The sequence below is a fragment of the Theobroma umbraticum genome, unplaced genomic scaffold (assembly GCF_002168275.2).
Source record: "Theobroma umbraticum cultivar Fairchild unplaced genomic scaffold, ASM216827v3 scaffold_20.0, whole genome shotgun sequence".
NCBI lineage: Eukaryota > Viridiplantae > Streptophyta > Magnoliopsida > Malvales > Malvaceae > Theobroma > Theobroma umbraticum.
In genome coordinates, this window is record NW_018397266.1 from 6,526,912 (window position 1) to 6,544,162 (window position 17,251).

Here is a 17,251-nt window from a genome sequence, read left to right on the forward strand (position 1 = left end):
ATATAACATGTACTATTGGCAGACTAAGATAAACAGTTATACAATATAAGGCAACCGTATGATGTAAAGATCCTATCAATATAAAATAGTTACTAATTTCTAAAAATATGTCTATATATAAAATGAATGGCTAGAGGTTGTCAAATTTAGTTGATTTGTCTATTCAATAATGACTGTATGCTATGTATATTAAGAAATGAGTAAACCTTCTCGACTTTTTTATTTTGTTCAATGAATTGGATAGATATTTATTAGAATTTAAACATTCATGTATAAAAGAGATGTCTAAATACTATAGATTCAGGATCATGCAAAATAAAAGGATATAACCAAAAAAGAATATTAAATTTTAATTGATAATATTAAATGAATATATCTTCTAAACATTAAGAATTAGAAATTATTATTTTTTGGTTTTTTTTTACTGAAATAAATAAAAAAAAAACCTTTCAAATGTAAAAACCAACGCAGCTTTGACCTAAGGTGTAAAAAAAATTAATTCAATTGAGAATGACAACCAATTGACCCAATTAGTTATCCTATTTAAAATAGAATTTATCTAAAAAAGACAATAATTCTATCAAAGATTATCAGATGTATAATAAACTATTAAAAATGAGAGAGTATATAACCTATACTATTAATAGATTAAGATAAATAGTTGCAGAATATAGAACAACAGTATATTGTAAAGATCCTATCAATATAAAATAGTTATTAATTTTTAGTATTATCTATCTTTTATATATAAAATGAATACCTAAAGATTATCAAATTCAATCGATTTATTTATTCAATAATAATTGTGTGCTATGTATATTGAGAAATGAATAGAACTTTTTGACTTTTTTATTTTGTTCAATGAATTGGGCGGATGTTTATTGGAATTTAAACATTCATGTCCAAAAGAGATGTCTATATAGTTTAGATTCAGGTTTATACAAAATAAAAGAACATAGACCAAAAACAATATCAAATTGCAATTGATAAATATTAAATGAATCTATCCTATAAGCATTAAAAGTTAGAAATGATTGTTTTCAAGTATTTTTTACTGAAATAAATAGAAGAAAAAAAAAAGAAAAACCCTTCAAATGTCAAAAACAATGTAGTTTTGACAGAAGGTGTAAAAAAAAAATAATTCAATTGAGAATGACTAATGCCAATCAATTGACCCAATTAGTTATCCTACTTTTATATAATGAACTGGATGCATATTTATAGGAATTTAAACATTCATGTATAAAAGAGATATATATATACCATAGATTCAAGTTCATGCAGAATAAGAGAATATAGACAAAAAAAATATGAAATTACAATTGCTAAATATTATATGAATCTATCTTCTAACCATTAAAAGTTGAAAATTATTGTTTTCAAGTTTTTTTATTGAAATAAATAAAAGTAAAAAAACAAAATAAAAACCCTTCAAATGTCAAAGCCAACGCAGTTTTGACATAAGGTGTAAAAAAATTAATTCAAATTGAGAATGATAAGTGCCAATCAATTGATCCAGTCAGCTATCCTACTTTTATATAAATTATATATATGTAAGTCATTAGGGTTTTTCATCTGTAGCTGAGTATGCACCGCATCCTTCCTTCCATTCTTTTTCTCAATTTGTTTCGCTTGTATTACCTTTTTGAATCCAGATGCATATTCTTGTCTTTATCTTCTCTGTTTCTTTCTCTATTTAAAACTCTTTCTTGTTGCCTTTTCACACCATGCCCAAAGTAAATGTTAACAACTCATCCATTTTTAAGAGTGTTGATATAAGACGAGATTGGGACAAAAGTGGGGTTAGGCTCTTCCTTTCTGGCTGCATCTTTTTTTTCTATATTCATAATTTTTTGTGACTCATATTATCCTATTATCTAATTTGCTCTTTTTTGACATTTATAATGATATAGTTGACTATTTATGTTATTCCTTTTAAATATAAACCCAGCTTAATAGTTGGAAAAGTTCTCAATTTTTCCTATCCTTCGATTGCTAATAAATAAGAATAGCTATGTCTTGTTATATTTTCTTTTCTTTTAATGGCAATATGAGTTTTGTGAAGAAAAAACAAAATGCTTCATGTTTTGGAAGGTCAAAAGTATTTTACCAAAGATCAATCAAACAAGTCTAGTGTAAAGTCGTTGCTAGAGGTAAGGCTAGTTTGTCAGTTTTTTGTCATATACTTCCTCATTAATAGAAGCTACAGACTGAGCACTAAGGTACCACCCTTCTTGTCATACCTTATCTACAAGACTAAGCAAGATGGCATTATGCGCCTTTTCCAAGATATCATCTTTTGTATCCTCTTAAGCTGTATTTAACAATTTATCTATCACCCAAAGCGTTACATAATCCTACTAGACCAACATCGTCCACAACTTAATGTGTCATAGATTGAAACTTTCTTCCTTGTGAACTTCTCAACCTCTTATTTGATCGAAAACACATTTGCAGCCATACCAACAATTAACAAAAGCTTAGATCATACAACAATTTAACAATAGCTTACATCATACAACAAAAGCAACTAAATATAACGAGTACAACTCACTTTGCAAATGCCACAAAGTTAGTTGAAATGGCAACTCTGATACTAGTTTGATGTAAGTGTCATACTACGCACTTCATAGGAAGTAGCCATGGCACTTCAATCCCACATCGGCCACGTACGAGGGTCCTAAAAAACTTGTAAACATGGACATCGCACACCTATCAAGTTAATCTTGTGGGATGAGGGTAATGGCTCCATGACCAAAGTGGTATCAATACAAGCCTGACTTAGACCCAATCCACAGTAAGCACCTCTATAACAGAGGCAGGTAAAGTGGCTGACAGCAACAAGCGCGTCGCCGGATTGGGTGGGGGAGAATGTCATGCCAAGCACTTCAAAAAAGTAAAAGGGTGCTTCAATCCCACATCAGCCGATAAGGGATCTTGGAAAGCTTATAAGCATGAGCGCAACACACCCTATTAGGTTAACCTTTTAAAAAGAGTGATGGCCCCGTGAAAAAAGCACCAACCTAAATAGTCATTTGGCACCCTTCTTGTTTTCTACTCTTTATTTTTGTTTCTTATTATTAATATTAATAAAATTTATTTAATTTGTCAATATATAAAAATTCTAATTGCATCAAATGACTTTCATTAAAGATTTTTTTTATTACAAATATCAATAATATTTATTCATATTATAAGTAAGAATTGCAATTGCATTGAATGATTCTTAATTCTAATAGTATTCTACTCTCAAGGAGTTAGCTTTTCCCCATCTTAAGGCTTGTGATATGATACAAAAATTCATGTTTCATTATATGTCCAGATAAAATTATCAGCACTCGAAATTTTACAGTTTGGAGAAATAACAATATTCCAAGAAAGAGTTCCATTCCCTAACTTCTTGAATAAGGGTTGTGAACTAAAGATTGGTTAATCCAAAAAGGTATTCTAAATGATCATGTGCCTTCTTAGTCAAATTGTAGATGAGATAAAAATAACTTATTCTTCAAGTGTATCAACCATGGTAAGAACTCGTAGAATTAAAATAGAAGGTTACGCAAGTACAAAGGGGGATAGAATGTGTGTGCTCCCAAAATTAGACAGATAATAATAACTATTCTTTGAGTGTGATTAATTATTCAGTAATGAATTTTATTGTTTAATACCTTTGAGCTTAAGTAAGATAGAACAAATTAAACAAATATCAAGATCTTACAAAAAGTTAAGAGTAACAAAGAAAATTGAAGAAGCAATCAATTAAAACCTTTTAAGTAAGGACAAAATAATATAAAAAATGGCCAGCACAAGAAATGAAGACAAAAATAAAGTCAAGAGCTGGATAAATAAACTTACAATTGGTCCATTCTTCAAGGCATGTTCTTTGGCAAACTTGCAGGCTTGCTTCACAGCAAGGGCATCCATGCCATCCACCTACAAGATATGAAGCACATGACAAACAGAATTAAACTATGGTAAAAAGGTACATTATTGTCTATCATCAGGCAAAAGGAATTTAAACATATATTTTCTCAAATGCAGACATGTAACAGCTTAATATTAAGTATTTCAAAAACTATATCTCTATAGTTTTGGAACAAAAGGATTTCACTTTATAGATCTACTAGAACACTATTTCTTATTCTTTTTGCATCAAACCCCTAAACCTTAGAAGCAAACAAAGTTACATATTAAGAAACCAAAAGTATACAAACCACTTGAGATTCTGCATTTTAAAACTTCAATCAATCAGTTAAGTTCTAATGTAAAAGGATAATGATAACAAAACCATCAATATTCATTTTAGATCAGCAGAAGAAGCAGTTCTTTGCAGCTCAAAATGGCAACCATCACAGTTTTTCAGCATTCAGTATTAAGACACTACTGATCATAGTCACTTCAAATACCGGTAACATCTAAATCCTAAATTCAATAATGCTAAAATCATAATAACATTTCCAAAGGAACAATAAATTAAAACTCAATAAAGCCATTATTATCTCAAACAAACCAACTAATTCTCACCTTCAAACCAGGAACATAATCCCCACGTTTGTAATACGCAGGACTCTTCGCAGCTCTCCACTCTGCCGTCCCCATACCATCTGTACAGTTATATCATATAAATAAAACAATCCTAAAAATACTGAAGTTTATAAACCAATAAAATTCCATTTCAATTCAAATTCCTTACAGTGATTATTCTCGCAGACCAAAATTGCAGGCAGATCCCAAAGCGCAGAGATATTCAAAGCCTCGAACAACTGCCCTTGATTAGCAGCCCCGTCACCATACAAAGCAAAGGTCACATTTTCGTCTTTAGAGTACTTTTGCGCAAACGCCAAGCCACATCCTAACGGGACCTGAGCTCCAACAATCCCGTGTCCACCATAAAAATTCGAATCCTTCTTGTAAAAGTGCATCGAACCTCCTTTGCCCCTAGAACATCCAGCCTGGCGTCCCATCAGCTCTGAGAAAACCTCCAACAGGGTCCCACCGCGACCGACGAACGTGCAGTGGTCACGGTAGGCGGTTATGATGCAGTCCTTCTTGGTTATGGCAGCTTCCATGCCGACAGCGACAGCTTCTTGGCCGTCGTAGAGGTGGCAGAAACCACGGATGAGTTTGGCCTTGTAGAGTGAGTCGGCTGCGATCTCCATCCGCCGCATCAGCGCCATGTCTCGGAAGAAAGTGAGGAGTTCCTTCGGATTGGTCTCAACGGAACGTGAGGGGGCTTCGCACTGGTGAGAGGTGAAAGGGACGGAGGTTTCGACGGTTATGGGAGTGGTGTCGGTGGAGATCGGGCGGCGAAGGGAGATGGAAGATGAGAGGGGTCTGAGAAGAGCAGCGGAGCGGGAGGAAGAAGTGGCCAGGTGCGATAGAGCCATCTCGACCGTTGGATTCGGAGAGGTTGGTCCGATCTACGATGCAAGGGGGTTTTAAGAGAGAGCACAGACACTAGAACAGAAAGGCGAAGAGAGGGGTTTGGTGAAGGGGGAGTTTGGTGGGGAATAATGCGGGGGAAATGTAAAAGACTAGGAATAAAAAAATGTTTTTGCAGGTTGCCCTTTGCCCTGTGGTTGGCTACCAATGCAGCCCTGACTTTCCTGCTTTATATTTTTTAATGAAAGTTTGGCCTGTTTTAGATATTTTTAATTAGAGTCCTATGCTGGTCAGGCCTACTATAAGTTATTTGGGAATTGAAAAATAATTTATTAAAAAAATTTTAACATAAACTATTTTATAAATTTTAATATTTTTATTATTTAAATGAATTATTAAAAATATTTTTATTGGATTTATGGAAATATGTTTTACATTACTAGTAGATTTATTTAAATGTTAAGATGATAAATGGAAATTGATTATAAAGTAGTGTCATTTGGTTTTTATTAATTTGAGATCAAAATAAATAATAAAAATGAAAATAGGTAAAATTAATAATAATATTTCTCACAATATTTAACTAAGTATCTATTATTATAAATAAAAAGAAGCCTTACCGTATCTTTGCATCAAGTGGGGTGACATAGTCTTATGTTGTGTAACTCTAGTTGATTGACATGTGAATTAGTTGACTTTTAAAACTTCTAAATGTGAGTTTAGTTTTTTGTTCTTCTGCTCTAAACATGAGTTTAGTCTTTTTAGTCTTTCGCTCTAAATCTGTGGACTTGGCATCTCTTATGTTTATATAATTAAAGGAATAGAGCAATACAATATTTTAACTCTTATACAATATTATTTATAATTAAAGTAAGCTTTAATATTGAAAAAATCTATATCTTATCACTTTTTTATCATAACACTATAAAAATATCAATATTTATCAATTGAGTAAGACATCTAAAATTTATATTTATATATATTTACTATAAAAATATTAATATTAATTAATTTTGTAAAATATTTAATATATATGCTTATATGTATTCATCAAATAACGATTATTGAAATATTTTTTATTATAATTATTTGTAAGATTTATTCAATTTATAAATAAAAAATTTAATTACATTGAATGATTTTATTAAAAAATATTTTTTAATTTTAATGTTATTGAATAATTTAAATATTAATATTTAAATTAAAAAATTAAATTAAATATTAATATTTATCAAATTAATATTCTTAAATTTAGTATAAAATTTTTTTATTTTATGAAAATATCAGCGCAGAATACTTTCAATTGACTGGTAAACTATTTTATATTTAAAATAAACTTTTCATCTAACAAACATAAATTTTGAAACAATTTTTTAAAAAATATTTTAGATCAAACAAACAAACTTGACATGTTGGTTTCGCGTACAGACACACCGCAGACCTAACACTCCAAATAAGTAGCTATTGGCCCCATAAATTTGAGAATTGAGAATCCAAGTGCCGTACAGTGCAGGGCAACTGATAGTTTTCAGCTGCTGTTTGCTTCTCTATCTTGTCTAATAATGTCGTAAAACAACAAAGCGAAAACGAACGCTTCAATCAGACAATAATAGGGAGAAAAGCGGCTTGGGTTTGGCCAATATTTCGGTTTTCCTAAGGTAAAAAAATTGTAAGCATTAAGACTATATTTTTATTTCTTGGACTGAAATCAAAATGAAAAATATAAAAAAAAAACAAATGAATTTTCAATTTCCGTATTTTGTTGTGTTAATAATAGTCAAACTTTCATGAGTTTCCATTCAATCCAACCCATAAAAAAAGTATAATATTTTTAAAAAAATTGAAATTATTTTTTAAAATTAAATAAATTTTTTATCATTTTTTGAAAAACAAACCTCACATAGACTCTTTTTGTGTTATGATATTTTTTCATATAACACTTTAAAGTTATTTTTTTCTTACATAAAATTTTATGTTTTACTTCGATTTAAATTTTCAATTTATTTTTATGTAAAAAGACAATAAACATATTTTTTATAATCTTTTCACTTTTTATTTACTTAATTCAAGAAAAAAATAGTGTTTATTTGATTTTTTATTAGTTTAAAAAAAATTATGTATTTCTATTGTTTCAAATAATCACATCTTAATTCTAAATTGTATATAACAATCACTTCTATGTTTCAGATGATTTACAAACACACATATATAGATAGCGTTTGGTATAAGGGAAGTGGGAGCACATTTTTTACAATGTGTCTAATTAAATTACATTGTAGTGTTTGTTTTATAACAGATCACTGTAATGTAAGATTACAATGTAATTACATTACAACCAAAGGATGTAATATGATTGCAGTTTAAAACCAATGCTATCACATTACATTACATTCTGTAATATTCTTAAAAACATTTTTACCCTTCAACTTTATTACCTTATTAAAAACATTTTGCAATGTTATAATTAAAATAAAAAATATTAAAATAAAATATATAATATAAGAATTAAAAATTAAAATAAAATAAAATATAAGATATTAAAATTTATATAATATAGGTAAGAGAAATTAAAATAAAATATATAATATAAAAAATTGGATTAAAAAAATAAAAATAAAATATATAAGATTATAATAAGAAATGAAAATAAAATATATGATATTAAAAATATATTTAAGAGATGATATTATATAAAAATTAACAATAAAAAATATAAATATGTTAAACTTGTATTTTAATAAATAGGAGTAATTTTGAAAATTAACATTACATTTCTAGTAAAGTACTTATAAACTAAACGCTGCAATGTTGTTTTCTTTGCATTTTAATCATTATTTTGCTTGTATACCAAATATTGTAATGTTATTTTCCCTGCAATCACATTACTTGCAATCACATTGCATTATAAAGTACCAAAACGCCATCATATAGTATTGATTAAACTGTCTCATATATATATTTTTATTTAATTAATTTAAAATAAAAATTGAGTGTTTTTTGAGTTTATTTTATTACTTCAAAAAAATATTGCACTTTCCATCTACGATTGTGCACTTCTATCCCAACTGATCTCAAAGGTATTTTTAGAGGAGAAATGGGGATTAGATAATTACAGTAACAAAAATAGATCAAACCCAAAAACTAGCCCTGGCCAAACACCAACTTTTGGAAGGAAGAATCAATCGAGCCACTCAAAATTAACAATACGATACTCTTTGTATTTTGTCAACAACACCGTTTCACTATGAGATAAAATAATAAATACTTGACACCTTAATTTCAAAAGAGTTTCTACTTTGGGTAAAATAAAAGATCTCAGAAATGGATAAAACCAAACCTAAATTAGGGCTAACCCATGAGAGCAAACATAGAGCATTGATACATTGTCACATAGGACAGGGGAGAGTTCTTATAAAAAAAATATAGATAGAACAAGATTATGGACAAGAAAAAAAAAGTAATAAATAATAAAATAAGGTTAATTTTTAGGAAATATTTACTTAAAAAAGTAGAATTAAATTAAAATTTGAAAGAAATAGATTGCAATGTTTATACCTATTACGATGATTAGATGCACATAGGAGTTTTGGAAGTGAAAAATGTGAGATAGTACCAAGAATGGTGATCCACAAACAAATAAAAGTAAGAAAGTAATAAAAAAGTCACAAAAGAAATCAACATAAGTTCATTTTTTTAATTAAAGAAATAAAAAAACCATATAATATTTGTATAAAAACTTGATTCAAGTAATACCAAGTTAAAAATTTATTTAAATTTTTTAAAATGATTTAATTTTTTAAAGATATTAAGAAAAAAAAAGAAAAGAAAAAGACTTGTAATGATTTTTGAAAGAGAAAATTGTGAGAAATGACCCTCCTCATAAGGTGATTTCAGAAATAGTCAGCCATATAAAATTATCTGTTTTTACTTAAAAACAAACATGAGTAGACCAAAATACTCTTAAAAACATCTTGATAAATTAATCTCCTCATATCTTCCTCCCGTCATAGAGAAAATAAAAATAAATGCTTAGCTATTTTAGCTTGCTCAACTCTCTTTTTTAGCTCTCTTAATTGTATTAGCTCTGTTAACTTTCTATTGAGGACCATCGTCATCGTGTTGTGGTCTGTCTCTCAGCATCTGCCCATATCATTGTCGATAAACAGACCCTGGAGTAGAGATGACATCAAGGTATGCTATTGGGTTTATTATTGCAACATATTTTTGAAATTTTTGTGTAAATTATAACATAGATTAAAAACATTACCCAAAGTTGTTACACGTCATGCATCTCTAATGCACATGGCATGTAAAAAATATATTGAAATAACATGTGCCAGCACATGGCGTGTAACATTTTTATTGAGCATGACATGTAACAGGTTGTGAACATGGCGTGTAACATCTTTAAACATGGCGTGTAGCATTTTTTAAACATTGTGTGTAACATTTTTTGAACATAATGCTTAACAACATGACAGATAAATTTTAAAACGCTGCATGTAATGTGTAAAATGACTAACAAATTTTTTGTTTTCAAAATTTTAGTGGGGTTCCAATTCTACAACTTGTGATAAGATATGGTGGTTAGTGGGTGGATGACATTTACAAGGGTGGTGAGTCAAGAATACGGGAGGTTATGAGTGATTTGTCATTTGCAAGCTTGATAAAGGACAATGAGGATTGAAGATGTAGTTAGTGTAAACTCAGAAATTCATGAAATTAAGTTACATGCATTGATCAGTACACCCAGAGAGCTATCACGCCTAATTATCAACGACAATGAGGATGTTGCATTAATTCTGCTAGAACAGAGGAGTGTTCCGACAGTGTATGTCAAGATTAAGAAACGCCATACAAATATTATGTCACATGGAGAAGTTGTACAATATGGTAATCAACTCAATCAAAATAAGATTTACAGTGCTTCACATATACCACAACATTCAATTCGTAACCCACAACAATAACAATTGACGTATGCATAAGAGTTTATGCAGCCCGATAGACACATGACATTCACATAACAATTGGCTACACAATTCCAATTAACGTGTGCATCCAACCAAGTACTTGCTTCTATCCAACAAATGCAACAATTGGGTGAAACTATAAAAGGTGTAATGCTATTTTCAAATGAGACTACGACACTTGAAGACAACACTGCGACGCTCGAGAATAATACTACATTTGATAAGGAAAATGAAGATTTATTCCCCATCAGTGAAGATAGATTTGATGACAATTTAGATAACGGGCCTGATGAATAGCATGATGACAGTTTAGACGATGATTGGCTTTATGACAGTGACATTCCAAGTTACAATAATGTTGAAGGCGAAATGTAACCTGTTGGAGGTGTTGATGTAAGAGATATTCAGTGTGATGACCCATATGTAATAGCCCCATCGTTGGTGAGAACGGGATTCGTTTCCCTGAGACATTGCTCAATGACAGTTATTAGGAAAGGAGAAATGTGAGGATATCTCACATGTGGCCACTTCCAGGTGCAAAAAGGTTATCCTTCCAAATAATTACCACTAAGGAGTCAACATGTGCCGATGATTGCTTATACAAAAGAAGAATGGTTTCCTTGAAGGCTAAGTTGAAACGAGCTTTGAACATGTTAGCTCTAACAGAATAGTTTGAGATAAGAGCAAAAATATCATGTAAAGGTCATTTTGAGGTTGGTTGCAAGGACAAGGCATGCAAGTTCAGCGTGCATGCAATGAAGTTACTTGAAAGAGAATTCGGACGTTTCATAAAGTACACATGTGTACTGTCGATGGTTTGTAAGGGCAATTTTGAACCACGAGTGCAAAAATAATTGGTAAACTTATGTCACATAAGCTTTAGGCTAATGGAGTAGCATTTAGACCTAAGGACATAATTGGTGAGATAAGGGTTCGGTGGGGATTGGAATGCTTGTATGGTAAGGCCTAGTAAATGAAAAAGTATGCAGAGAAGCTTGTTTTCAGTCCCTCGGATGAGTCATTCCAATTACCACCCTCGTATTTTTATATGTTGGAATGAGGAAATCCAGGCACAGTCACTACAGTAGCTTTTGATGAGGCACAAAGAGTCAGATATAGTTTCTAGTCATAGGGGCTTGTATCTGAGGGTTTAGGGATGTAATGCGTCTTACAGTTGTAATTGATGCGACACATCCGAAAGATAAGTTCAAGGGTATTCTGTTTGTCACTATATGCAAAGATGCAAACAAGTGTGTATATCCAGATGCATTTGGCATAGGCCATGTTTATGATGAAGACTCGTGGATGTGGTTTCTTAATAAGCTGCGTGATGCGGTTGTTTATCCTGAAAACACTATGTTCATTTCTGATCAGCATCTCGACATTATGAAAGTAATCTAAATGTATACCCAAAAGTGTACCACGGTTTATGCGGTTAACACTTAAAGAAAAACTTTAAAAACAAGTTCAAGCACAAATAACGTTTTTATAATTTTCACCATTGCTCGAGACTATTATAAGTTTTTCGATTTTAATAGACATATGAACTAGCTTAAGCAAATTCATGTGAAAGCCTACTCTAACCTTATGAGAATAAGCCTTGAGAGATGGGCATGTGCACATTTACCTACAAAGCAATACCAACTCATGACATCCAACTTTGCGAAATGTATTAATTCATGCTTGAAACATGCAAGACAAATGCCAATCACTGTTCTAATCAAGTTTATCAAAGACATTTTCCAATGTTGGTTCCATGACCAGTATGAGGAGGCCATCAAGGTGACTAAGACCCTCAACCCTTAGGTTACCAAGCAGTTGAGCAAATGGTTTAATGATACACATCATTTTGTAGTTAAACCTACTAATCGAGTAGAGTTCAAAGTTAAAAACAGGAAGATGAACGGACTTGTAAACCCATTTAGAAAGATGTATTCATGTTGTGATTTCAAACAAATCTACTGCCATGCAACCATGCCATTGTGACAATAAGTCAGGATATCTTTATTTCTTATTTGAACCTTAATTAGCATAGCATTGACATTGTACTTGAACATTGAGTTCATTGCACTTTTCGGTAAATACAAACATGAAGCCGTTGAATTTTGTGCTGACTACTACAAGATAACCATTTTGGTAGAAGGTTACGATGGGTCCATTTTTCTAGTAGGGCATTCTAGTGACTAGGACATCCCCCCTCATGTGAAACAAATCATCGTTTTGCCACCACCTTGATGAAACCAAACGAGAATATCTAAAAGGAAAAAGATTCCATTAGTTGGTGAAAGCAGTCGAGCATGGACAAGTTCACAATGCAAAAGGTACTGGCATAATAGAAAAAATTGCCAATCCTCATTTGCAGTTCCATCTACAAATCCAGCACCATTTCCAAGTTAATCGACGCCTCCATGAGTGTGATGACCTAAAACATGTTCAACTTGCAGATAAACCGGTCACACACACAACACTTGTCTAATATGAAGGACAATGTCTATATTTAGTTTGTAGATATATTATTTGATTATATATTATGAGTCTTTATGTTTTTAATTTATTTTGTAGATATATTATTTGATTATTTAAATTTTTTATTTAGTTTTGATTAGTGAATAGAAAATTGTTATATTATTTGTTACTGAACCTAAGAATTTGCTATGTAAGATCATATATTATTTAATTCAAATATTTTAATTTAATTTATGTCGAGGAGTATAATTTTTAATAAGTTTTGTAATTAATTTAGATAAATACGTAATGAAAAGATATTGTACAAAAAAATGATCTCACCAAACTAAGATTTTGGGCAATAATAACGAATAACATTCTATTAAGTTATATTATATTGTTACACGCTCCAATTGTTAGATGTCGATTACTTCTTGCGGTAACATGCTGAGTAGTTGCAGTATCATGGGATGACATGCCACACTCCAATTGTTAGATGTCGATGACATCTTGTGGTGACACACTAAATGGTTGTAGTATTATAGGGTGAAACGTCATGCCTCAATTGTTAGATGTCAATGACATCTTGTGGTGACGCACTTAGTGGTTGCAGTATTATGGGGTGACATGTCATCCCCCGATTGTTAGATGTCGATGATATTTTGTGGTGACACGCTCAATGGTTGCAGCATTATGGGGTGACATGCCATGCTTCAATTGTTAAATGTTGATGACATTTTATGCTGACATGCTGAATAGTTGCAATATTATAAGGTGACAAGCCACGTTTCAATTGTTAGATGTTGATGACATCTTGTGGTGACACATTGAGTGGTTGTAGTGTTATGGGATGCCACGCCATGCTTACTTTCTAAGGCAATATTGGTAGTGTTGGACAATGTTGTAGTGTTGGGAGCTTGGTGTTGTAGCATTGGAGCTTCTGTTTAGTGAAGGGTTTGTGCTAAAAGGGATAGCATTTCAGCATTGGAAACTCAGCACTATAGAGCTGTGATTGCTATTTCCATGCTTTATTCCTCCAAGCTGCTTAGTGCAAAGCTGTTGTAGTTAGGCTACTTTTAACGCAATTTTGACCATACTGTGTCTAAATTGAAAAATTAATATATAAAATGTACGAATATTAAAATTAATTGTATCTACAAAAAAATATACACAACTTCTGATATGTTCATGGTGTAAGGTTTAGTGTTCGCTCTCACAACTGTTGTTAAAAATTTACAGAGCGTATTGGTGACACATATTAGTAATCATGTTCTATTTAATTTTGATCGATTCTAATTGCAAAATATCGTCAATGTACCCTATGGTAAACATACCGCAGCTGACACTATCATTCTAACGATACACTAATGCCTTTGGCAAATGAATTTTCAATGGCATCGGTGAGGAATCTCGTGTTTTGCGACGAGTTTTGTTGAAATAATTGGATTGGTGGCAGATGATGGGCATCATCGTCGTAAGGGATGTCATTTAAGTCGCACGTACTCCGTTATCCTTAGCAATCGAAGTCCTAATAATGTCCATCACCTTGATCATCCACTTGACCAAATCGATCTTCACAACCACCTAGTATTCAGCTATATTGCAAGGCGCAAAGATGAAATCGACATCTTTCTATTTTTTCCCATCTGTCTGCCTATCACTTTCTATGTACCCCTACAACTCATCTGGAATTTTCATAGTGGACCGTTCATCTTCAATTGGATATATGGTGTAGAGCATACGAATGATGTCATGTGAAATATGTATACATCAGCTTACATTTCATGCAATCTAAAACTTTAGTATTTTCATAATTGAAAAATGTGTAAATAAATTTACGAAGAATATTGTATCAACCACGCATGCATAGGTGTTGTACAACTTGGACTTCAACCCTGTCATTCGCTTATACAGTATGGTAAGATATGTGTTAATTTGTTTACTTGTCATTTCCTCTTTGGGATCCTCTAATGTTGTGAAAAAGTCAGCCCCTTGATCCTTGAAGATCTAGACATTACGCTTGCACATGAAATAAAATGAATTTCAAAAGGTTTGATGGATTAATATTTCATTCAAAAAAAATATTTGCAATGTTATTCATGAGCTTATCTCTCACACTCATCTTTCTTGAAAGCTTTGTATGCTTCCACCATTGAGTTATTCAGATCCCGATGATTCTCTAGCTGGTTGGCGTACAAGCTTACTATGTATTTGCTCGCCATTTTCACCCATGCCTGTTCAGTTAGGTTTGAAATGAGTGTGCTTCATGATGATAGACATCAGACAACTCTAGTGACGACAACCGTGACGTGCTACCTTAATGAGTGCTTTAAGGAACATGGTCCTCTTCAGCCTAAATTGATTCAAGGTGCCCATCCTCTCCCACAACTGCCTTGATTATTGCATCAGTGTGAGGAACATGGTTTTTTTCTACCTGAACTGATGCAAGGTTCCCATCCTCTCTCACAGATGCCTTGACTACCGCATTAGTCTGAGAAACATAGTCTCTTTTAGCCTCAATTGAGTGAAGGTCCCTTTCCACTCTAGTAGATGCATCGACAACCGCATTGACCTAAGGAATATGGTCTCCTTCAGCATCAATTGATTGAAGGGTCACATCCCTTGCCACAACATCATCAAGAATGTTATTGACATGAGTTACATCCTCTCTGTTAGCACCAACAACGTCATGGTAAATGTGAACACCAGGTTCATCATGCTGCCCATCATCAACATCATCATGCTGCTCACCATCATGGTGAGATCAAGCACCACACTATAGAATGAGACAAATGGAAAAAATCCATGAACTTACAAAATACCATAAACCGTAAACCAAAAATAAAAAATAGGACTACACCCGCTAAACGTAAAGCACCAATATATGAGCAAAGATAGAATAACGTACTTGTAATTTAAAGCAGTTTAGAATTCGACCAATAATACAGTTATCAAGCATTTGCATTACGAGAGTTAATGATTGAATTGAGGCCTTCAACTCCAACATGTCTTTTTTATACTTGCGTAAGATCCGTCGTGACTGATGTTTGATGACTGCACCATCATTGACTCTCTTCGAATAGGTCAACTGTAATAACATATATTACTGTGTTATTTAATAATCATATATGAAATTGTTGAACATAAACCATTAAAACTTTAATATCTTTATTGGTGGCTGGTTAACACTATGCAACTGAGCAAGACCAATCGGTGGTTGGAGAGCTGTCGTCACCTTCGTTAACTGCAATAACAGAAATTACTGTGTTATTCGATAAACATGAGAAAATGTTGAACATAAACCATTCTTATCAATGGCTCGTTAGCACTGTGTGGCTGAGTAGGACCAGTCGGTAGTTGAGGAGCTGTCATCACCTCCAATCTGTCAACTACAATAACAGAAATTACTATGTTATTTGATAAACATATGTGAAAATATTGAACACAAGCCATTATAACCGTTCTTATCGGTGGCTCGTTAGTACTATGCATCTAAGTAAGACCTCTCGATGGTTAAGGAGCTGTTGTTGCCTTCGTCAACTGCAAACACAGATATTATTGTGTTATTCGATAATCACATATAGAATTATTGAACATAAACCATTAGAATCGTCTTTACCGGCTATCCGCTGACATTGTCATGGTCGTCCCCTTTCTCTATCAACTCAATCCCGACAGCTCATTATCTCCAAAAGTTGGGGTGTGCCTCCATTTAAAGAGACTAACGGCTCTTTTCTCTTTCAAGTTTCCCCTCTTTTCCTTAGCACATAAACCCTAGTCCGCTTGATCCTCCATGTGCCCTATTGGCACTTACTAGTGCCCTTTAGATAAGGGGACATCAATATCAATCAAATACTCCTATGTGGCTTCATCGGGGGTGGGTTCCAAGGTTTCAAGTGTCCACAATTGCAAAATAAGCATTTTGAATAAATTTTATGATAATTATTGTACAAATTTACAACATAAATTAGTAGTTGTTCACTCACATGCTGAGATGACTCCAACTTCACAACCGCTTTGTAGAAGTCTTTTGGTTTTTGATTAGATTGCCATCTGCAGGTATATGGGTAGGCTTTGTCCTTTGGAGCAAAAGGGGTAACTCTTTTTTGGAATGCAGGAATCACCTCTATTTCCCAGAACTGCAAGTCAAATGTAACCATTAACAGACCGTAAATAATAAATGAGTACAACCATTAATTATTATGTCAAAAGGAAACTGAAAAATGTTACATGACAATACCTGTATCACCAACGCAAACCTGTAAACATTGTAGAGTAAACAATTATCTTTCGGCAAGTTTGGGGCAGACACTTCGAACCCCTTCAATGGGTAGTCCTCGATCAGCCTCTAAATATAGTGACCTTAGAGGAAGACATTCTAAGCGTCGATGTTTTCCACCAATGACAAGAGCCAAGGCATCACCCGTGTACGATAATCTTGACCAAATAAAATA

General features: G+C 32.4%; 1 protein-coding gene across 1 annotated transcript in view; it reads right to left on the reverse strand.

The window, feature by feature from the left end:
* Positions 1-5,580, reverse strand: part of LOC110423646 (pyruvate dehydrogenase complex E1 alpha subunit) — a 10,444-nt gene extending 4,864 nt beyond the window's left edge. Inside the window, exons 1-3 of the mRNA XM_021437933.2 lie at positions 4,691-5,580; positions 4,522-4,601; positions 3,853-3,930 (exon numbers count right to left, since the gene is read on the reverse strand). Coding sequence (XP_021293608.1) covers positions 3,853-3,930; positions 4,522-4,601; positions 4,691-5,384 — 852 coding nt within the window. The 5' untranslated portion in view covers positions 5,385-5,580. The remainder of the gene's footprint in view (positions 1-3,852; positions 3,931-4,521; positions 4,602-4,690) is intronic.
* Between the last annotated feature and the right edge of the window lie 11,671 nt (positions 5,581-17,251).